Source organism: Brachionichthys hirsutus, chromosome 8 (assembly GCF_040956055.1).
Source record: "Brachionichthys hirsutus isolate HB-005 chromosome 8, CSIRO-AGI_Bhir_v1, whole genome shotgun sequence".
Lineage (NCBI taxonomy): Eukaryota > Metazoa > Chordata > Actinopteri > Lophiiformes > Brachionichthyidae > Brachionichthys > Brachionichthys hirsutus.
The window spans coordinates 9,740,216-9,761,861 of record NC_090904.1 but is presented as its reverse complement, the minus strand read 5'-3'; the positions used below and the strand labels follow the sequence as shown (position 1 = coordinate 9,761,861).

Here is a 21,646-nt window from a genome sequence, read left to right as displayed (position 1 = left end):
AAGCGACCTATTTGTGGAATTTCTCCTGACACATCACCCCACCTGTCTCGGTTAGTCAGGCTGTCAAAAGTGAAAGATGATCTGTGGGGGGGGGGGGGGGGGGGGGTAGCGGAAGAGTGTGGTGGGACAGTAGGAGGATGGGCAAATGAGATCTTATCTGAGGTCACAGGGAGGGTCGGGTGAAAGATAATACCGCTGCTACCGTTCGGGGGCTCTGGAGAACCACAGGAGATGGAGATGTCAGAACCGGGGAACCTTCATCCATCTTGTTTCGGGTTCACTGGGGATCTAACGGAATAAACCAACTGGTTTTACTCCCACGTGGTCTCGCGGGAGTAAAGCAAAAGTTTACCGGATTACTTTCGTCGAACATTGGTGGAAAAAAACGATTCTTCTCAAACAGATCATTAGGATTTAGCTTGTTAGCAAAAGGGACATTCTAAGCGGTTAGCGCCGGCCTCCGGTTGGACGGTTGGACCTCGGCAGAAGGATGTGCGCTAACCCGAACAGCCTCCTCCCGCCGCTGCACACGACGACGTGGCTCCTTCGGGGCCTCTGCAGCAGCTGGCCGGGAAGGAGGAGCCGTTTCTCTCGGGTGCAGCTGTTTCTGATGAGTCAACTTATCTGAGCGCCGTCTCTGCCAGCGGTCGGCGGACGCGACTCATCGTCTCGCCGCTTCACTGCAGGACCGGCTGACGTCTGCGATTTAGTTTTCCATCGCCATCTTTGTGTGTCTGTCAACGTCTTTATTATTTATCTACGTCGTACGTCGAAACAAAACGTCCCCGGCCTTCCGCTTTCTTTGCCATCCTTGGATCGGATGGTTCCTCCATCTTCCATCAAGCCGAGTCGCCTCCTCTCTGACGCGTATCCCTCCCCTCCACACACGTCATTAGCGCTTGAGTCACCCTAAACAGGCATTCCTTCAGAATGGATGCAGGGGCTGGAGGGTTGCGGGGGGGGGGGGTTAAAGTATTTACGGTTCAAACTGCGGAGCGCTTTCTGGAGCGGCGGGGTCGTGTTGCTGGCTGGCTGCGCGTGGTAAAACCCCATGGTGTCCCGCTTTATGAGTGGAACCAGGTCGCCATTGTTGGTGCAGCTGAGCCGGGGGGGGGGGGGGGCAGGGGCCGCTGGGGGCCCCCCGGTTTGATGTGTTTGTAAAAACACGCCGTTTGATGACGCGCTCTCCCTCCCTCCGCCGGCCATCAATCTGGAAGCCATTTGCTTTGCGCTCTGCAGAGAAAGTTCAGGCTCCATCACCTCCAGCATCTGCTGAGTGTTTATTTACCCACCGCACTTAACCCATTAGACAAACCGAGACACCGTAGGACCACCGGGGACACGATGCCGCTGACACGCATGAACGGATAACCTCCGTGGAAAGACGCTTAATAAAGGAGGCCACGCCGCCAGCCGTTGTTCTCCGGGCCCTGCAGGAGTCCAAATAAGTGCTGCATTCAATGGCGTAGGAAATGTGCCATTTGCATTTGAGTTCTATATGACTGATCTACAACAGCGAAGGAAACGTGATGCCGAACAGGTGAGGCCTGACGCTGCCGCCGTGGATCGACTGCAGCTCCCTAATCTGGTGACGTAATCTATTCCGGGGCAGAGATTACGCTTCCTTTACAAACCCGTCTGCTGTTAGCTGTGCGTAAAACCGAGTGTCAAACTTCTTTTAGAAAAGGCGGAGAAGCCCCGACTCGATTGAAGGGCTTTTGAAAAAAGATCGGAGCGCTGAGAGGAAATTCCCGAGTCCCGACCTGCATGAGATCCACGTGGATCCAGGCCACAAGTGGCCAAAGCCGTCGGGCGCCATATGTCACTGATGGCTTCCAAAACTCTCACACCGTAGCCCGTTTCAGAAACTCGTAACTGGTCTGCAGTCTCTAAATGATCTCCAGCTCCTGGGAGGAATCTTGGCCAATTCCTAAAGGATTCCTCCAGTTCTGGATTATTCCTGGTTTACCTGCAGAACCGCTCGTCTTCAGATCCTATACCAGACGTTTTCTAGGCAGATGACTGGAACGGCCTCTAGAATGATCCAGGACTTCTTCTGGAACCCGGTCTTAGTGGACTCTGAGGACAGCTCGGTATCTTCGTCCTTTAGGATGGTCCAAGCTTCATCTTCCTCACAGACGGAGACGTACTCTGCCAGGATTTCCGGATCCTCGATGGAATCCGTCTGACCCGCTACAGGCCGCAGGATGGCTAAACCAGTGACTCCAGATTCAACTGATATAGTTTTATACATCTTCCGAACCGCTTTGCCCGTTAACGGGTCGTGCTGGAGCCTAGCCCAGAGGTCGACGGGAGAGAGGCGGGGTACACCCTGGACAAGCCGCCAGCTCATCGCAGGGCCACACACACAGACAGACAATCAGTCACACCTATGGGAAATTTAGTGGAACCAATTTACCTAATTTGTGTGTTTTTGGTGGTGGAAGAAAGCCGGAGAACCCGGAGAGAACCCACGCAGAACACGGGGCGAACACGGCAAACTCCTCACAGAAAGGCCGCAAGTCGGATTCAAACCTGCGACCTTCTTGCTGTGAGGCAACAGCGCTTACCACTGCGCCACCGTACTATAAATAATATAGTACCACTTGACGCAATAAAATCAAGTCAATCGGACAGTTGAATGAAAACAGAGACGGGGCTGCCTTTTTGTTTTAATCTTCTCCTCGGATCATTCAGAGAATTAATGGACAGCGTCCGATCGGCTCCAGTCTGTCGTCATGTTCCTGAAGGTAACCCGGCTTTCTGTTCGGTGCCATATTCAGCCGACGCACGCAACTTTTAGGACAAGACCTTTTGGAGTGACGCTCCGCCCCTCCTCACAGCTGAAGGGCTGCTGTAGCTTATAAGAGCCCTCCCAGTATGAACAGATCACACCGACTACCCAACTGGGGATCTGGACTTGGAGCGACTTTTACGCACAGCGCGTTCGCGCATGCAGCCGTTTCCTACGTGAACGCGCGGGATTTGCCTTTCCCCTCGTGGATCACGGATGATGGCCTTCACGATGCGGAGGCCGGTGGCGACGCATCCTTTCACCTACGACCTGACGCTGATGTCCGACGACGAGGAGGGCAACCGCAGCGAGAGCGACGGCAGCACCGACCAGGGCTACGGCTGCTGCGGGACTCCGGGGGACGGTTACCGGCTGGAGACCGGGGGCGTGGTGCGCCAGCGGAACACCGCCAACGCCAGGGAGCGATACCGGACGCAGAACGTTAACACGGCCTTCACGGCGCTGCGGACGCTCATCCCGACGGAGCCGGTGGACAGAAAGCTGTCCAAGATCGAGACGCTGCGCCTCGCGTCCAGCTACATCGCGCACTTGGCCAACGTGTTGGTGGTCGCGGACGGGAGGGAGGACGGCCAGCCGTGCTTCAGCGGCGTCTACAAGGACGCGAAGAGGAGCGGAGAAGGAAAGCAGCCGCGGGCGATCTGCACGTTCTGCCTCAGCAACCAAAGGAAAGGGGTGAGAATCAATGGAAAGCTCCACCTGCACCCCAGAGCCTCTGCGTAAAAGCAGCGCAGGCGCGGCGCGCATCGCCCGAAAACGCGCCGTAGACCTGCTTTCCCTTTGGCACAGCCGAACTCGAGACGCCTGTAGATTTATATTTGATTCTAATTCCACGAAGTTCCTCTGTTTCACGGCGCGTAAAGTTTGTTTTCCATCGCGTCTGTCACGGCCTGCGCAAGCGATCCGAAGTGCACAGCGAGAGGGGAAGCAGAGGCGGGTTGCAAAAGGTTGAGCTGGACTGTTTCAACACAAACTAAACGGCTTTGGATTAAAGATAAAACACAATATATACCTAATATTATAATAATAATACCTGAAAGACAAGTTGGGGGGAAAGGGGAAGAAAATCAATCAAACCGGTTTCAAGCAGTCGTTCAGCCTTAGCTTTTGTGTTTAATCATATTTGACAGAAGAGGTTTTTTTATTTGTGAGTTTTATTCCAGATTAGGATGAATACATTTGATTGTATAAATAACTGGCCGATCCTGCTTTCATTAATGGGTGGGGTCTGCTTTACTGGACTTTCACACCGAAACGAGGGATTCATTCAGATCCCAAAATGAGCTGCACGCACCCCAGTGAAGTAGCAAGCATCTCGTCGTCTGGGGTCTAGTTTATTTATAGAGGCCGTATCGTTCCGCGCGTGGAGATATCCTTTTAAGGAGACCCCGTCTTCATCCTGGACCGACTTGCTGTTGAATATTCTGACTGTTTGTCACTTTGTTTCTGCTCGCAGGTCAAAGACAAACGGGATTGTGCGAAGACGCATGGAAGCGGCGTCAGACTAAGTCGACGGTGAGATCGGATCTCCTCGGAGCAGAGCGGAGCTCCACTCACCGTTCCTGGAGCGTGGAGGCATCCCAGCACCACAGCAGTTGTTTCTTTGGACTACTCTTGACTTTTGGCTCCTTGATCACTCGGTATGAAATGAGAGCATCTTTCCATTCAGGTTCTACCCTAACCCTCACAGGGGAGACTCGTGAAAGTGGTCGCATCCGAGTGGAACGCTGCGATCTGGTCCGGACGGTGTTCGTTCCACTCTGATGAAAGACGGAACAAAGAGTCTGATCGTTCGGGAAGCGTTCATCTCTCCACCTGAGTCGACAAGTTAAAGTTTGTCTTCATTTAGCGGCAAAGACAAAACGTGAGCGAGGTTTTTACTTCTGTCTGCAAGAATAAAATAGATGTTTACAGCAGTAGGAAGTCTGCAGGCCATGAATACGGATTTTATGCAGCTATTTGAACTCAGAATGGAATTAGAGAGTAATATTGAGATGGCTGTAATTTCCAAAGGAATAAATTCCTCAATATGTGAACAGATTAGAGCTAAATCTATGAAGGTGGAGATTGAGACTTATTTATAGAAATAACATCTTCATGGATTCCAATCATTCATGGATGGACGTTTGGATATTAATGGCTTCCTGATATTGACAGTATAAAGACGACTGAGACAAACTACCATCAGCCTTCACATCGCACAAGCAAATTAGAAATGACATGTGACAGGACACACCACTTGATCTTGCAGTAGTGTATATATATACTATACTGTGAATATACACAGGGCACTATTTTGTTTGTTTTTCATTTTATGTTGTAATCTACTCTGAAATTAAATTTATTTTTACAGACGTGGCTTTCGTGTGTTTCTTCTCTGTGTATAATGAATGAATGTTTTAATAATCACACAGCAAATGAATGACCCTTCTGTGTAACACCATTTAATATTTGTAGACTTATTTTGAGGTGGAAAGTCATAATTCATGTTTAAAAATAAGAATTTGCCCGAAATAATCTACAGAATGTGAAAAAAATATAAACAGTGATGACAACGATATCTGTACTTCATATAGCAAGCATCTTCTGAGGTTAGCATGCTAACCAGCTAGCCTTGGCTCATCCATTCTGGTGCAGATGGATTCCTGATGTGTAGCCTGAACCTTCAGCATCTTCCTTTCCCCCCCCCCGGAGCCAGAATCCTGTTTGGACCTGGTGCCAGCTGTGTTCACTAGGACGCTGCTGACCTGCTGACCTGCTGACCCCATTACCTGCTATGGTGTCGGTCAAAGCCCCCCCCACAGAGACACCAAGGCTCCCACGGTGCTCCCACAGACAGCTGCACGGAGCTAAGATAATTCTAATGCTAAGTCCAACAACCATTTTAAGCCAGTTTAGAGTCACTGATTCGGCTACGTGTCATGTTTTTTGGGGGATTATTGGAGGATGCGTTTGGACGCCGGGGGAAGAGGCCACCGTACCTCCACCCTGATGAAGAATAGATCTCCATGAAAAGTGAGGATCAGCATGTTCGGCATTCCCTCGAAAGGAATCTCGAATCCTTTTACTTCAAAAAGTGGAAGCTGAACTGTGTGAACTAAACCTTCAACGCTGAACGCTTACTTTGTGAAGCAGCAGCGGAAGCGGTGTCCGCATCCCTTTCCAATATCATTCTTTCCTGATTACGTTAAAGGTTATGGACCTCGTGTGGAGTTCATACGGAATCGGGGCAGCTGGAACCCAAAGAACAAACCGCTAAACATTACCGGCATCTTTTTGCCTGTTACCGATCGGAGGGGGAAACCTACAGGGGGTTTCCAAAGAAAACTCACCTTCTCATTCTTAATGATGCCAAAGGAAGTCATCAATCTCTTCCTCGGCCCGACCCTCTCTCTCTCTCTCTCTGAGATCGTCCCGTCTGACCACGGAGCTGTCCGGGTGGTGGTGGACGCAAAATGCCAGTTATAGGAAGGCATGAATCAGAGCAACCTCTGGGAAAAGCTAAAGGCAAAAACAGGAAGGACACAAATTAGCGTTGTTGGATCCATTGTGATGACTGATGATTACTCATGGGGACCATCAGGGAATGCAGGCGCATTACTGGAGCCGTGCCAACGAGATCAACCGCAGAGGAGGAAGCGCAGTTTAAAGTTTGACGTGAGAGCCGAGAAAACAGAATCCCAAACGCAAGGTTCCGTTCTCGTTAATGACACTGTGCTTTTGGACGTTTTGGGACCGGTATCCATGAAAATACAGAAATCCTGAGGGCTGATCTTTGCCACGACTGCTCCGGTAGTAAATCTCTCGGGTTGAGCTCCACATGTGGCGTTGATCAGTCACAGCTAATATCACCTAGCACCCTGCGTCCAGACGAACACAGCTGCTGATGAATGGACGCTGCAGATCACAGAAAGGACGCAGCGCTGGTGCGTAGCAGAGACGAGAAGCAAAGGAAGCGATAGAAACGCATGGTGTAAATACTAAAAGAGAGGTCAAGCTGCGTATTCATACCGTCAAGCGTAAAGGCTGCAATATTTCTTGAAAAGGGAGTTAAAGGAATAATTCAACACTTTATGGAACTCACTTGCTTGTTTTCTTACAGTGACGGAAGAAGCTTGGTGCCATTCGCACATCGAGGCTAAAGCCAAGAGCTGATTAGCTTGGTTTAGCACAAAGACTGGAAACGGGAAACGTCTTTTAATGGACCGCTTCCCTTGTCCTGCCACCCAGCTCTGCCGCTGATTGGCTTACCTGATGTTCTCGCCTTGAACCACGCCCACTTTCGTAAATTTTGTCAATTTATAAATCAAACTATAGCATCGACACGCAGGACGAGACGGCGGCGCGACGTTTCGATATGCAAGCAGATTCTAACTCAAGACAAGCCCCTCCCACAACCCTGCAAAAGCTACGTGCTACAGGAAATATGTGGTTGGGTATAAAAAAATATGCCAAATGTTTACAAGTATGTCTTAAGAATTTGTGCATTTAGCATTTGGCCTTAATTTATAAATTCCTGAATTAGCAGTGCAGATTTCACATCATGAGGCACATCCTGCGAGTCAGCGATGAGCACGACTGTGTTTCGAGCGAATCCTTTAACTCACGACTGAAGTGATATCTGGAGGTTCGCCCCCCACTGGAAGGAAGTTATAACACCCGTAGTCCTCCGGGGCGGCACAAACATCTGAACGCTTGCGTCCAGCGTCCGAACACTCCGGGTTCTCTCCGCCCGTCAGAGCTCGAGTCTAATCAGGAGCTGCTGCGTGAGCTTATCCTGCAGCCCCACGGACCCGGAGGAACCCGGCTCAACGGCTCCCAGAGGCCACCTCAGGCAGGAAGATGTCACAGAGGAGCAGGAAGGAAAAGGCCTGAGTGCTCCGACCCCACCGGGGCCGTCCCTGTGGGGCCCGGGGCTCTGGGTCCGTGCCAGCTTCGACATCGATCCGGGCCCAGATGGCCCCACCGCTCTCGGATGATGCGGATTTTAAAGCCAAACATCTGTGATGTCCACCCAAAGAAAGCTACAGAAGCTAAACGTAAAGAAAATATCGAGGGGCGGATAATGGAACGTCAGAGGCCTGAGGCAGAGGCCTGCGAGCGGTCTGGTTTCTGATTAAAGTTAGTGATACTCCCTCCACAGGACAGTCTAAAGTTGCATCTGAATGTAAATGAATGTGTCAAAGTCTTCAGCTCCATCTGGTAAGCGTTAGTGGAGGACACCAAGGGGCAGTACAGTTCCCCCCCACCACATGTAGACCTAAACAGAGCCTTATGGTGCCGTAGCTCAACTGCCTGACGGGGTCGGACACCCCCCCCCCCCCCACCCCCCCGCTGCCGTCGGACACGCACTGCGGGCCCCTCTTATGGGACGGCGATTCCGATTTTGTTTTCCATTGATGGGTGGAGTGGGAGAATTGGGAGCAACGCAATCCTCCGCAGCCAAACAGGCATTAACCGGGTCAGACACAGACCCGTGCGTGGATATTATTGCATATCGGTTCAGGTCGCCGGTGGAAGGTTTGTTTTGTAGAGACTGTGCTACAAAACATGAAGACATGAAGTTAATTTGAAGCGTAGCTGGGGTTAGAAAATATTCAAGTATGATGAGACTGAGCTGCAGCTTCAAGCAGCCAAACGTTCATCATCGAACAGGAGACATAATGCTAAGCTAATGATACTTTATAATAAATATCATTGATCCATCCTCCCTGCTGATGTCCAGTTGGGCCAACATCAAGCTGGTGTTTAAGTACAGAGGGGTGTGCGTGTGTGCGTGTGTGTGTGTGTGTGTGTGTGTGGGCATCGGTTCTGTGTGGATGCTGTTGTTGTGACACCCTTGGGACTGTTGTTTCCCAGCATGCATTGGGAGGAAGTGGCGGAATGACCTGAAGCATTTGAGACAATATAATTCCACCCGGGCAGGGCCCTGATCGCTCTCGTCTTGGCTCCCGCTCCGGCGTAGGGCGGCGTTCCTCGATGCAGAGGTGAAAGGTGAATAATGTAAGCCCCCATGTCTCCCTTTGTCAAAATAATAGCACAATATGTCTGACGGAGGAAGGAGGCAGACTTCCTCAGCCGTCACCTCAAACAGCCGCGGCGGCGTTGTGCTTTCTGAGCGGCTTTTCAAACAGCAACTCCGATTCTTCAGTCAGCGGGACGAACACGTGACCGTCCCCTTTTTTCCGAGCTATCATTTAGCATCTCCGTGAACTTCCTCTGCAGCAGAGTAATCACAGGTAGGCCGTGTTTGACAGTGATACCGAGGAGCTAGCCGTCCCCATCGAGCCAGAAAACAAAAGCAACAAATATTCAGTTGTGACACTTCATGAGGAAAAAAAATTCTGCGAAAGACAAGGAAGCTTGTGGATCTAAGTTATTCTAAGACATGAAGAATGATCTTAGGCTAATAAATGCTTGGAGTCTGGAACTGGGAGATGGATGGGAGGCACCGTGTGATATACGTCTGAAAACTTTGAACCAGTTTAAACACCCAATTGTTGAGAGGATATCCTCAATCAAGGCCCCAAAGAGCACAATGAATGGCCTGGCTGACAGAAAGCTGTTGCCCTCGACAACCTCCTCGACCCGCCGCCGCGCCGTGGAGAGGAATGAGGCCGCATCCGGCTCCAAGCACAACGCCGCGGTGACAGATGAATTTAATTCCGTCATGATTTATGGCTGACGGCGTTAAACTGAGATGAAACTTGGCCACGGTTTCTTCATATTGCGAATGTGTTTGTTTGTCTGTTACAAAGTATGTTATTGATATTAGTCAGATTTTAATGATAAAATAAAGATATTAAGCGTTATCAATGTGTCCTGGGACATATCAGGGCAAAACGTTGGCACGGCAACATCGTCATAGTCTGTTATTAGCTTTCACAGACAGATGAAGATGGGGCCTGTGTGTACTAAAGACCTGCTTTCATTGATGTGGTGCTTAAATTCAGTAAATGCAGTGGTATTGACTACATAATGTGTGTTTCCATCAATTGTTAAAGCAAGGGGGGGAATTGTTGTGAGAGTTTTGGCGCCCTCTCTTGGACATACTAAAAAATATTCAGATTTATGAAATATTTCTGTTGAAATAAATGAACTTCGGTTCATAAAATTCAAACAACATTAAATGAATTATATTATTCTTAGTTTCGGTCGGGTGGTTTCATTTGTTAGCTTTTAATTTTATTCACTTATTCACGTCACTTTTAAAGTCAACTCAAACCTCCCTGGTGACAACTCTGTTAGCTAATTAGCTAATTAGGGAGGGAGGGGTGTTTCTATTAGAGCGTAGTGTAAACTATAAAGACATATTTAATAAGTTATACCTTTTCCTTTGGTGGACTATTGTCACATAGTAAGAAATAGTTCATTCTTACCCTGCTTGACAAGAACAGTGTCCATAGATTTTGGGGCCGGGAGGGGCGTGTCACAGAAAGGTCAAAGTTCTGAGCCCTTCGCGTGAATTGACTTGTTTGTCCCTACGCAGTTCCCGTAGGCGATCGGCCATATTGTCTCTGATACAGCAGAAACCACACGGCCGCACCGGCGACGGAGGGAAGTCGGGGGAACTCATCTTATTGGGAAGCATTTGGGTCATCGGATCGATCAGGGGGGTAAATATCTACTGCAGTTTCTCTCTACTATCGATAATCCTGACTCGCATTCTCTGTGGAATGTAGCAAGTGATAATGGTTACCATGCTAATGTTAGCAAGCTAACACCACGGGCCCGCCTGGAGCCGATCAATTACGAGCTCCTTTAACACATACGGAAAGTCGTTCGATTCGGATGATCTGGTTAGCTGATCAGTAAATAGTTATTTCATTGTTTGGTAAATGTATGGCTTTTTTAAATACTTCAATGAAAAGCTACCTCATGGTCAATGCTTCATCTTTTGTTCTTATGCGCATAATTCCAAGTGACCGTAGTGAGCCCTTTGATCCGCGCGAAGGTGTGTTTGTGGATTATAGGCCTTTCATTTAAAGAACATTCCCTCACATCTTCCCAAAGGTAACAATGCGCCTCGTTATGGTAGTCGATTGTATCGACTACCATAACGTATTGCTAGCTAACTTCGTAGCTAGCATTACTTTACATGATAGAAAGTGGTGATTTAAATCAAGTTGCATCTTTAATCCTAGTTTATGATGATGTACAGATTAACAGTAATCCGGTAGCGATAGCTGCTAACGCTGTAGCCTGAGCTAGCTACGGACAGACGCATGCGCAGTAAAAAAGTATTGGTCAATAAACGTGTAACCTGTTGTTCCTGTTCATGTCTGACGTCACGGGTTATTGAAACGTTTGGCACGTCTGTCTCAGGAAGTAGCCTCGGTTCTCTGTCCCTTACGCATTTGGGTTCGTTAATTTAACAGCTATTTTAATTGAATTATTAATTTTCTGACCCTTTAGTCTCCGTCCTGTTCCATACTCTGGGAACCCCCCCCCCGACATGGAGAAATAGGATTTCGGGAATATAATTTCTCATCTGTAAATTCCTTTTTTTTCTAATATCTTCATCAGCAATCCCACCGTGCCCCAGGTGGCCCCTCCCCCCCATCCCCTACTCTCCCTCCCTCCCACCCGCCTCCCCCTTACTCCGGTCACCCTCTGCTGCGGTGAGTTGCTACCACCAACTCCACCAAGCTGTCGGACATGTCTGGACCCGTGCCGAGCCGGGCCCGAGTGTACGCCGAGGTCAACACTCACCGGCCCAGGGAGTACTGGGACTACGAGTCTCACGTCGTCGAATGGGGGTGAGGGTCGCCCCGATGCTCGGCCCGGGTTTGCAGCGTCCGACTCCAGAAACCATTTTGTTTTGTTCCTGCCTAGAAACCAGGATGACTTCCAGTTGGTGCGGAAGCTCGGCCGTGGGAAGTACAGCGAGGTCTTTGAGGCGATCAACATCACCAACAATGAGAAAGTGGTGGTGAAGATTCTCAAGGTAGAAATCTAAGCCGACGGGCCTGAATCAATGATCTGATCTGATCCCATCCAACCGACTCTGACTCTTTTTCCTCCTTCAGCCCGTGAAGAAGAAGAAGATCAAGAGGGAGATCAAGATTTTGGAGAACCTGCGTGGCGGTCCTGACATCATATCCCTCGTCGATATTGTGAAAGACCCCGTGGTAAGGACTCCTGGACCGCCTGGTGGTTGGTCACGAGTACAGCAGGAGCTCGTGGAGCTTCTTCTTTAACGTACACCCTTTGATCTTTCAGTCCCGGACGCCCGCCTTGGTCTTTGAACACGTCAACAACACGGACTTCAAGGTGAGAACGGAACCCCCTTTCCTTCCTGCGTGAATGCAGCCGAAGCCTCCTTTCTTGGCATACTCGTGGTTTTCCCCGTACACGCGTGTGTATGTGATGGAGGGACATGACGTCCAGCGCTATGTCTTCGGTGCCAGAATGTCTCCCGTCGTCTGGTTCTATCCTCAATCGCTGGGACATTGCTGCCGATCGTTTGATTCTGTCCTTGGCTTTTCTGAGAAGTGACCGCCTCGTTCTGCTCTGCAGCAACTTTATCAGACGCTGACGGATTACGACATCCGGTTCTACATGTATGAGATCCTCAAGGTGAGTCCTCCAGGGTTCGTCTTTTTTTTTTTTGCCGATCTGTTGCCGTGCTCCACAAATAAAGTCCTCCCGTGTGTCTGCAGGCTCTGGATTACTGCCACAGCATGGGAATCATGCACCGAGATGTGAAGCCACACAACGTGATGATTGATCACGAACACCGCAAGGTGAGCCGCTAACGGGGGCCCGTTTCTGTCGTCCTACCAAAACAGGGGACGTCTGAATAATCACCTTCTAAAGCGATTCTTGTTTTCGTAGCTTCTGTCATGACGTAACTGTTAGCTTCGTTTTTGTTGAACACGTACGAAGCACCGCGGTCCGTAACTGCTTTCCTTCTCGCTGTGTAGCTCCGCCTTATCGACTGGGGCCTGGCTGAGTTCTACCACCCGGGACAGGAGTACAACGTCAGAGTGGCGTCCCGCTACTTCAAAGGGCCCGAGCTCCTGGTGGATTACCAGGTACGGCTGCGGGCTGATTTGAGTCGGTCCATCGGGGAGGGGTCTTCGTGCGACGCCCTTCGCTTTGCATTTCGCAGGAAGCGAGGGGTTAACTATTACATTTAGCGATTGATCTTTCTGTACGTTTCCAGATTAGACTGGAGACCAAACCGATGTTTACACACACACCCCCCCCCCCCCACCCCCTCACTGATTTAATCAGTTGAATGTGTGTGTGCATTAGATTAGATGAGCAAATCCTCCTTTCTTGGCATACTCGTGGTTTTCCCCGTACGCGAGTGTGTATGTGATGGAGGGACATTACGTCCAGCGCTATGTCTTCGGTGCCAGAATGTCTCCCGTCGTCTGGTCCTATCCTCAATCGCTGGGACATTTCCTCCGGCCAGTGCGGGGTGGGGGCGATGCTTCATCGTCCCACACGGATGTAGTTGTAGCGTAACGAGGATGGATGCTAGTTTGTCTCTCTTGTGTCTGGCGGAGACGTTGGAGTTGTGGGGGATTAACGTTCTGTCTGCGTTCCAGATGTACGACTACAGTCTGGACATGTGGAGCTTGGGCTGCATGCTGGCGAGCATGATCTTCAGGAAAGAGCCCTTCTTCCACGGCCATGACAACTACGACCAGGTAGACGAGAGGATTCCTCCGATCGGCTCCGTAACTCGTGTGGTTGAACCGTTGGTCCCTCGCAGGTCGGCTCTGGAGCAGCTTGGACCCCTGTTCAGGGTCTGGGTCGGTCCGGTTGCTTCAGAGCTGAAGGATGGAGGATCTGCTCCGACTTCCCAGCGGCCGCTTGTTAAGCTAAAGCGCGAATCAGTTCTGACTCGGTCTTCCTGCTCGGCTGCTGTCACTCTCATAGACTGTAATGAGCGGTGGTGTCCAACAGGTGGCAGCACCAGTCTGTTAAAACCCAACAGAACCGGTGGAACTAGGGAGTGGAAGGAATGCAGGTTCTGTCGCTGTCCACGTTGGTGCTGAAGGTTCTTGTACGGAGCGGAGAAACGGTTCTGTTTATGGTTCTGCAGCTGGTGAGACGGTTCTGTTTGTGGTTCTGCAGCTGGTGAAGCTGTTCTGTTTATGGTTCTGCAGCTGGTGAGACGGTTCTGTTTGTGGTTCTGTTTATGGTTCTGCAGCTGGTGAGACGGTTCTGTTTGTGGTTCTGCAGCTGGTGAGACGGTTCTGTTTGTGGTTCTGTTTATGGTTCTGCAGCTGGTGAGACGGTTCTGTTTGTGGTTCTGCAGCTGGTGAAGCTGTTCTGTTTATGGTTCTGCAGCTGGTGAGACGGTTCTGTTTGTGGTTCTGCAGCTGGTGAAGCTGTTCTGTTTATGGTTCTGCAGCTGGTGAGACGGTTCTGTTTGTGGTTCTGCAGCTGGTGAAGCTGTTCTGTTTATGGTTCTGCAGCTGGTGAGACGGTTCTGTTTGTGGTTCTGCAGCTGGTGAGACGGTTCTGTTTGTGGTTCTGCAGCTGGTGAAGCTGTTCTGTTTGTGGTTCTGCAGCTGGTGAGACGGTTCTGTTTGTGGTTCTGCAGCTGGTGAGACGGTTCTGTTTGTGGTTCTGCAGCTGGTGAGACGGTTCTGTTTGTGGTTCTGCAGCTGGTGAGACGGTTCTGTTTGTGGTTCTGCAGCTGGTGAAGCTGTTCTGTTTGTGGTTCTGCAGCTGGTGAGAATAGCCAAGGTGCTGGGGACTGAAGATCTCTACGATTACATCGACAAGTACAACATCGAGCTGGAGCCCCGCTTCAACGACATCCTGGGAAGGTGGGTTCCTGCGGTCCCGTGACGACGATGACGATGACGATGATGATGATGATGATGGTGTGTGTCATGTCTGAAGTGTGCATCGTTCCTTTCCTCAGGCATTCCCGTAAGCGGTGGGAACGCTTCGTGCACAGTGAGAACCAACACCTGGTGAGCCCGGAGGCGCTGGACTTCCTGGACAAGCTGCTGCGCTACGACCACCAGGCCCGGCTGACGGCCCGAGAGGCCATGGATCACCCGTACTTCTGTAAGAGCTGACGGAGGCCCGGTTGTTGCAGTCGGTGGAAACGACGGGGGGGGGAAGTAAAGTCCTGGTTTCTGTTCTTCCAGTCCCGATTGTGAAGGATCAGTCCCGTGTGGCCGGATCCACCAGCCTGCCGAGTGGGAACGCCGCCAGCATGATCACCGGTAACGCTCCGCTACGTACGTGATCCGGTTCCGGGTTGCGCTTGTTTCATTAAATGCTTTTCAATCACTAAAATCTTAAAATGCATTCAGTTTGAATTTTATTTCTGGTTGAGAATAAAATCAAATTCGCCGCAGACGGGAAGCGTCTGATTTAAAAGTCTCCGTGTGCCGGCTGCTCGCCCCTCCCTCAGGTATCTCTGCCCCCCTCCCTCAGGTATCTCTGCCTTGCCAGCCTCCACTGCCCTGGGGCCTCTCACCGGGTCGCCGGTCCTGTCCGCTGCCACCAACAACCTGAGCTCCCCAGTGCCCGCTGGCGCCCCGCAGTGACGCCGCCCCCCCGAGTCCTCTCCCTCTCCGAATCTCTGCCCCACAGCCTGGCAGGGGGGGAGGAACCTCGACTGGTGCCCCTCTGCCCGTCCTCCCCACACCCAAACGGACCCAAAGTGATGGCGTTAGCCTGAAATGCTAGTTCTGTATAACTGAAACACAGGTGTTCCCTTCTTTCTCCCATGAGCTGTAGTGAATACAAAGACGGGGTGGGGTGGGGTGGGGGGGGGGGTCTCAGCAGCCTGTTTCTTTAGTGTATGAAGGCGGTCAATAATAAAACGGGCGAAAGGGGAGCATCCTGTAAAGGTTACTGCAGAATCATGGAGAACCTGACCACGCTTAACCCCGCCTCCCCGGGACGCGCCTGAACGGCATCCTGGAGGTGTGCGGTGCTGTTCGTTGCTCCGGGGGGGGGCTCATGAACACGATCGCTTCAGCTCGCTGGACGGCGGCCGTCGAAGCCGGCTCGGATTCATTCAGGTTCTCAAAACGGTTCCTCAAACGTGCTGCTCTCCAGAACCCCTGGAAACACTTCAAGAGGCTTTCCTTGAATCGCTTCAAGACAAAAACCAAAGTTTACTCGGCCGGTTGGAAGAAGAGTCCGACCACGGCGAGTTTCGTTTAGCGGGAGGTCCTCGACCCGGGGTGGGGGCGGGCGGGGCGTCTGAAGTACTGTTGTCATGACGATTATTACAGCTGGCTGGTTCTCACCATGTGGATGGGTTCATTGGATGTTGAATAGCACTTGATTCTCTTTGATTTTATTTTATTTTACTCCCGGTGTTTTAGTTCCAGATACTTGAGTGTAACTTTTAGACCCTGCTGTGCATTTGTTTCACTTCAAAATGAGAATAAATCAGCCCCGTCTATACGACCGCCTGAAAACGGAACATTGCTGTATATATTCTTATGTCCTCGTGTAGAAGACTAGTATTTGGAAATACATGTGTAAATAAACGTGTTTTATTTATCGGGTACATCCGACTCCTTTTGTCCCGGTGAGGCAGACACAATGAATAGAATATTTAAACTCATTGGGGTTTCCATGGTTACAAACTCATCTCGCTGAGAGAGATTATCTCACAAGGGCTTCCAGGTCTGGAATTTAAACTTTCTACTAGACAGTGTTACTCAGAAAACACACAGTACGTGATGCGCGGTGGGATCAGTGGAGCCGGTCCTCGGTTCCGACCTGATACTGGATTCTCTGGTACTGATGGGATGAGTCCCTGCATCCGAGGAAGCAGCAGCAGGGCTTGTCGCTGTGGAAAAACCTGCAGGACGAGTCCACGGACACACATCAGCCACCCGAACCCACCCGAGTCGCGTTCAGTCCGATACAAATGCGTCCTATACCGTTTGGAGCGCAGCTCCCGGTCGATCTCCTCCAGAGTCTTCCCTTTGGTCTCCGGCAGCAGGAAGTAGAAGAACCCCGCGGCAGCCAGGGAGGCCGAGCCGTAAAGAAGAAACGTCCCGGAGACACCGATGGAATCTGCAGGACGGAAGCAATAAAAACAGGCTCTGAAAGCTTTTTAATCCCGACTTGTCGGCTGACCCTTTAGATTGGGGGTCTCAAACGGGTCGCGAGTTCGAGACCCCTACTTAAAGTCCAGCGACTCCCGGGATGATTGGGGAAGCGTTTCCTACTCCTGACTGAGCCCGGCGGCTCCAGGGAAAAGAACGAGGGGGGGGACGACACACTCACCGATGAAATTCAGGAAGGTGAAGGTGACCAGAAGGTGCGCGGCCCAGTTGAAGCAGTTGGTGAACGCAAACGCCCTCCCCCTGATGGCGGCTGGGAATATTTCACTGAGGAGGAGCCAGGTCACTGGAGAGAAAAGGATCGGCTTCGGTTACCCCTGGGGAAGCGCCACGTCGGGAAAGAGACCCACTTAAGAAGGAGATATATACGAACTCGGTCCAAACCCGACGGAGTACGCTCCCACAACCGCCATCATGCACACCAGAATGGCCCAGTTGGCCACCGCGCCGCGGTCGCTCGGGGAAGGCGCCAGAGGCGTGTCCAGTGGTTGGAGGTGTCGCCCGTCTCCCCCTGGTGTGTCGTTAGTCGGGAACATGTGGCTCCCGTTGCCCGGCGACGAATGAGGTCGAGCCGTTCCGTTCACGCCAAAGTCTTCGGAATCGCAAGGCCTCTTGGCGTCGGCCGCCGGATGTCCACTGAGGACGCCGATGGCGATCAGACTCAGCGCCATGAGGGAACATCCTCCGATGAGCAGGGGCCTCCTGCCCACCCTGTCCGAAGACGCCATGGAGGTCAGAGTCACAATCACTTTGACCGACCCCAATCCCACGGAGGCCAGCGCCGCCGCCGCGTCGCTCTGGAACCCCACCGAGTGGAAGATGGTGGAGGCGTAGAAGAGGACGTTGGGCTGGCCTGTGAGCTGCTGAAACAGGACCAGGCCGAGGCCGATGGCGGTCCTGGTCCTCATGTTGTCTTTGCTCTGGAACATCGCGTTGAACCGAACGCTCTCGGCTTCCACCCTCGAGTCGTCCGTCTCCCGGTCTCCGTCCGGTTCCTCGGCGCTGGACGGGAGGAACCGGACGGAGACCAGCTGCAGCAAAGTCGGAACCACGGCTAATCCGAACATCCACCTCCATCCGCCGCCACAAGCAGACAGGAAGTAGTTGATGATGTAGGCCGCCAGGACGCCAACGGTGATCCCAGTTTCGTGCAGAGTCACCAGGAAGCCCCTGCGGTCCGGGGCGACCATCTCGGACACGAAGATGCAGCAGGACATGGAGGATATGCACATGGCGAAGCCCACCAGGATCCTGCCCACCACCAGAGCATAGTAGGAGCTCACCAGCAAGACCAGGCTCCCGGCCAAGATCAGGAGGTTGCTGAGGACGATGGACTTCCTGCGGCCCTGGCGGTCGATCAAGCATCCGCCGACAACAGAGGCCAGCAGCGCTCCCACCAGCAGAGCGCTGACCAGCGCCTCCTGCTGGACGCAGGACAGGTGGAACTCCGCCTTGAGCTGCAGCAGCGCCCCGGAGATGATGCCCAACTCATACCCGAAGACCAGGCCTCCCGCCGTGGACACGACAGCCGCCAGCAGGAGGGTGGAGCAACCTGGAGGACACAGTCAGATGGGAGGACGCCGTGGTGTTAATCTGAAAGGAGGCTTTGTTTGGAATAACCCGGTGCCGGCCCAAAGAATGAGGAAGATATTCTTCAACAATGCGTCAGATTCGAGGTGTGGAGACGGAAATGTTTCCTTGAGTGTCTCTCGACGCGGCTCACACGGTTTCAAACTGTTGTTAGGGACATAAGACGTCACAAAAATCCCCCCCCCCCCGGGAGTCGTTGACGTGCAGCATCTATTGACAGAAATGCAAATGATCAGGCTGGGATCCCCGGTCACGCCTCTGACGTCTCCTTTTCTTTGTACATCTAATCGTCTTTAAACATTTACAAACTTTCTTCATCCCGATCGCTTGTGAAGACGAGTGAATCAGAACTCACCCATCGCGTCTGTCCCCGCGGTTACATGTTGGTCAGCTGCCGTGGCGAGACGTCCCCCTCTGAAACGACAAGCGCAGCAGAGACTGTTCACCGGGATCACAAGGATGCTCACAAGAGCCCGGTGCAGGCCATCGCCATGGCAACCATCCTGTTGATTGCCCTGATTTCCTTACACTGGAGGAAACGCTCGTCTGCGTAGCAATCAGGAGGATTGTGTGTCCTCGTTTACCTCCGTGGCTGTTTGTTTGTTTGTTTGTTTGTTAGCAGGATGAAACCTAGAGGGAGGGTTGGGGGGTGCTGAAGAAGACTTGTTTGGCGCTGGATTAGTTATTTTTGCTGGTTTGAATTGTCCTCTTTTCCATCCTGACCGGTGACTCTGCAGCTCTTTGTCTTACATTTGTCGTCCGTGCTGTCTGGAACATGATTTTCATGTTTTCTGTGCCGGTAATCTAATCTGCCACCGGATTGTAATGTTGTTGTTTTTTATTCATCTTACATTTGCTGGATGTTGTGTCAGGTCAGAGAGGAACTTCCGAATCACTCCAGACTCCTTTGTGCGGCTCAGCAGGAAGTTAGTTCTATTTTTATGATCCTCGTGGATTGGATAAATAACTACTCTGGTGTAGGAATGAAGACTCGCGTTACTATAGGCCGGTAAAGATTACCGGGACCTGCAGGAGGAAGAGGAGGACTCACCGCGAGCAGAAAACGGATCACGCCGAGATGCTCCCGCAGCTTTTTCCTGCTCCTTCCCGAAGTCGGAGCGACGTGGCAGGAGGAGAAAACTTTTTGGAGACGTTTTGACGCCAGAGGTCGACAACTATCCCAGGAAGAGAGGAGCCAATCACCGCCCGGCAGCCCGGCGCGGAGCCCGGTTAAAGGGGAGGTGAGTTCGTTTCACCTCCTCCGCCAAAGAGGAGTGTTCGGCAGGAGCGCGCAAACAGGTTCCGCTTTGTTCAGCATTGTGAGGAGGATTAGCAGCGCCTCACAATCAGAGAAAGAAAAAGTCATTATATCCTGAGAATAAAGTCTGTCCTGTTGTCCTGGAGAATTTAGAATGTTTTTTTTTTATCATAGTTGAAAAGCAGTAATTTTAATTGACAAATTCATAATGTAATTAGAATACAGTTACGTTTTTATGAGAATGTTACAGGAATAAAGTGACGATTTTACAGTTTCAAAAATAAAATCAATAGAATTTTTGATATTTGATGCGGATCAAATTATGAATTTGTCAATTACAATTACTGCTTATCAACTATTATAAAACACATTCTGGATATAATGACTTTTTCTTTTTTCTCACAATCCAGCGCTGTTTAAAACATGTTGCTGCGCACGGCCCTGAGCTTATCTTTAATGTATTTTTATTTGAATAACTGGTGATTTTATTATGTTGTGTTTGTTGTATGTTGTTTATTATGTAATTTCATATGTATAATTTTGTCACCTGGTGTCTGGAAGGCCTTGTTGGAGTTCTTGTTGAGCCCGACTTAGTGCCTTTCCAGCTCTTATGTTGAGTTGTTTAAACATTAAACTTGATTTCTAAAAAACAAACAACGTTCCTAATATGTTAGTAGATTTCAAAATGGTTGAATGAAATCAGATTTTATCTTCTGTCGTAAAGATTATACTTTCATTTTGCGACGTCAGTGGCATTTCATATGCAGTGCATTTAATGGCCGCTGGGTGGCAGTCTGTGGCGGTGGCGCTGCAGCGGAAGCAAATGGTAGCAGAAGAAGAAGAAGAAGAAAGAAGCGGAAATAACTAAACAAACATGTCTCAGGCGGGGAACGAGTTCCTCAGTAAAGCAGAGCTACTGAAGCAGGGAGCGGAAGCCCGAGTTTACCGGACACAGTTTCTGGGGAGGCCGACTATTGTTAAAGAAAGATTCCCGAAACGTTACCGACACCCCGCGCTGGACGAGAAGCTGACGCACCGCCGGACGGTGCAGGAGGTCCGCTCCATCCTGCGCTGCCGGAAAGCAGGCGAGTCTCTCAGCGGCGGTCGGGAACGAGCAACGAAAGAGAGTTTCTCTTTATTTACTGTTGCTTTTCGTCTTAATAGTAGAGTAAAACCCGGAGAAACCACAAGCAGCGCACCTTGTCTGTCCGAAATACTCACTTTAACGCCAAATGGGCATTAATACACATTTAAAAATGTTTCTAAAATCCTTAAAGTCCTTCAGAATGTAAGAAAACTTGGTCGGGTTCCTGAGAAAGTGTCTGAATATAACGTCCTGCTGATACCTCGTCATTTTAATGCGTTGCTTTGATTGTTTAGCCTGAATTTACACTTTATTGAATCAAACTCTCCTCCTCAGGCATAGCGGCCCCTGTCGTGTATTTCGTGGATTACACCTCCCACTGTATTTTCCTGGAGGAAATCGTCGGCTCGACGACCGTACGCGAACACATCGCATCGACTCATCCGTCGGATTCCCGCACGGAGCTGGAGCGGCTGGTGGAGAGGGTGGGTCGGATCCTGGGCAGAATGCACGACGAGGACGTCGTCCACGGCGACCTGACCACCTCCAACATGCTGCTGAGGCACGGGAAGGAGGGCGGGGGGGCCGACCTGGTCCTCATCGACTTCGGCCTGAGTTACGTCTCCGCTCTGCCGGAAGACAAGGGGGTGGACCTGTACGTCCTGGAGAAGGCCTTCCTCAGCACCCACCCCAACACGGAGGCGCTGTTTGACAAGCTGCTGCAGAGCTACGCGGCGGCGTCCAGGAAGTCGGCGGCGGTCATTCAAAAGCTGGACGAGGTGCGGCTGAGAGGGAGGAAGAGGTCGATGGTGGGTTAAAAGACGACGTTTAGA

General features: G+C 51.1%; 4 protein-coding genes and 2 non-coding genes across 7 annotated transcripts; 5 read left to right on the top strand and 1 right to left on the bottom strand.

The window, feature by feature from the left end:
• Positions 1–3,010: 3,010 nt before the first annotated feature.
• LOC137898763 (transcription factor 15-like) lies at positions 3,011–4,397 on the top strand. The gene is made up of 2 exons (XM_068742807.1): positions 3,011–3,487; positions 4,269–4,397. Exons 1-2 carry the CDS (start codon positions 3,011–3,013, stop codon positions 4,329–4,331), a joined length of 540 nt encoding a protein of 179 aa, XP_068598908.1. The 3' UTR covers positions 4,332–4,397.
• A 5,920-nt stretch (positions 4,398–10,317) lies between these two features.
• Positions 10,318–16,316, top strand: csnk2a4 (casein kinase 2, alpha 4 polypeptide). 2 transcript variants are annotated; one of them, XM_068742983.1, is made up of 13 exons: positions 10,318–10,428; positions 11,339–11,571; positions 11,648–11,759; positions 11,842–11,943; positions 12,035–12,085; positions 12,332–12,391; positions 12,475–12,558; positions 12,739–12,849; positions 13,372–13,473; positions 14,504–14,604; positions 14,703–14,851; positions 14,935–15,012; positions 15,227–16,316. In XM_068742983.1, exons 2-13 carry the CDS (start codon positions 11,471–11,473, stop codon positions 15,337–15,339), a joined length of 1,164 nt encoding a protein of 387 aa, XP_068599084.1. In that variant the 5' UTR covers positions 10,318–10,428; positions 11,339–11,470; the 3' UTR covers positions 15,340–16,316. The 2 variants fall into 2 exon arrangements, with proteins under 2 accessions (XP_068599084.1, XP_068599083.1); XM_068742982.1 differs by having other exon boundaries at positions 14,935–15,027.
• On the top strand, positions 12,131–12,267 carry LOC137898963 (small nucleolar RNA SNORA57). The gene has a single exon (XR_011105629.1). It is a non-coding gene; the product is annotated as a small nucleolar RNA SNORA57 (small nucleolar RNA).
• Positions 13,088–13,224, top strand: LOC137898965 (small nucleolar RNA SNORA57). Its single transcript, XR_011105630.1, has one exon. It is a non-coding gene; the product is annotated as a small nucleolar RNA SNORA57 (small nucleolar RNA).
• A 67-nt stretch (positions 16,317–16,383) lies between the features above and the next one.
• Positions 16,384–18,830, bottom strand: slc2a10 (solute carrier family 2 member 10). Its single transcript, XM_068742648.1, has 5 exons — positions 18,827–18,830; positions 17,255–18,433; positions 17,045–17,167; positions 16,696–16,831; positions 16,384–16,613 (listed from the first exon to the last, which is right to left on the bottom strand). Exons 1-5 carry the CDS (start codon positions 18,828–18,830, stop codon positions 16,505–16,507), a joined length of 1,551 nt encoding a protein of 516 aa, XP_068598749.1. The 3' UTR covers positions 16,384–16,504.
• A 1,773-nt stretch (positions 18,831–20,603) lies between these two features.
• tp53rk (TP53 regulating kinase) lies at positions 20,604–21,636 on the top strand. Its single transcript, XM_068742649.1, has 2 exons — positions 20,604–20,814; positions 21,150–21,636. Exons 1-2 carry the CDS (start codon positions 20,604–20,606, stop codon positions 21,629–21,631), a joined length of 693 nt encoding a protein of 230 aa, XP_068598750.1. The 3' UTR covers positions 21,632–21,636.
• The last annotated feature ends 10 nt before the right edge of the window (positions 21,637–21,646 follow it).

Excerpts from the sequence above, each read along its gene's own strand:
- slc2a10 (XM_068742648.1), bottom strand. Across the intron at positions 17,168-17,254 it reads CTCCGTCGGGTTTGGACCGA|TGACCTGGCTCCTCCTCAGT; the intron begins GTTCGTATATAT and ends TTTTCTCTCCAG. Across the intron at positions 16,614-16,695 it reads CGGGAGCTGCGCTCCAAACG|GTTTTTCCACAGCGACAAGC; the intron begins GTATAGGACGCA and ends CTCGTCCTGCAG.
- tp53rk (XM_068742649.1), top strand. The coding sequence starts at position 20,604 with ATGTCTCAGGCGGGGAACGAGTTCCTCAGTAAAGCAGAGCTACTGAAG. Across the intron at positions 20,815-21,149 it reads CCTGCGCTGCCGGAAAGCAG|GCATAGCGGCCCCTGTCGTG; the intron begins GCGAGTCTCTCA and ends TCTCCTCCTCAG.
- LOC137898763 (XM_068742807.1), top strand. The coding sequence starts at position 3,011 with ATGATGGCCTTCACGATGCGGAGGCCGGTGGCGACGCATCCTTTCACC. Across the intron at positions 3,488-4,268 it reads TCAGCAACCAAAGGAAAGGG|GTCAAAGACAAACGGGATTG; the intron begins GTGAGAATCAAT and ends TTCTGCTCGCAG.
- csnk2a4 (XM_068742982.1), top strand. The coding sequence starts at position 11,471 with ATGTCTGGACCCGTGCCGAGCCGGGCCCGAGTGTACGCCGAGGTCAAC. Across the intron at positions 12,086-12,331 it reads TCAACAACACGGACTTCAAG|CAACTTTATCAGACGCTGAC; the intron begins GTGAGAACGGAA and ends TCTGCTCTGCAG. Across the intron at positions 12,559-12,738 it reads TTGATCACGAACACCGCAAG|CTCCGCCTTATCGACTGGGG; the intron begins GTGAGCCGCTAA and ends CTCGCTGTGTAG.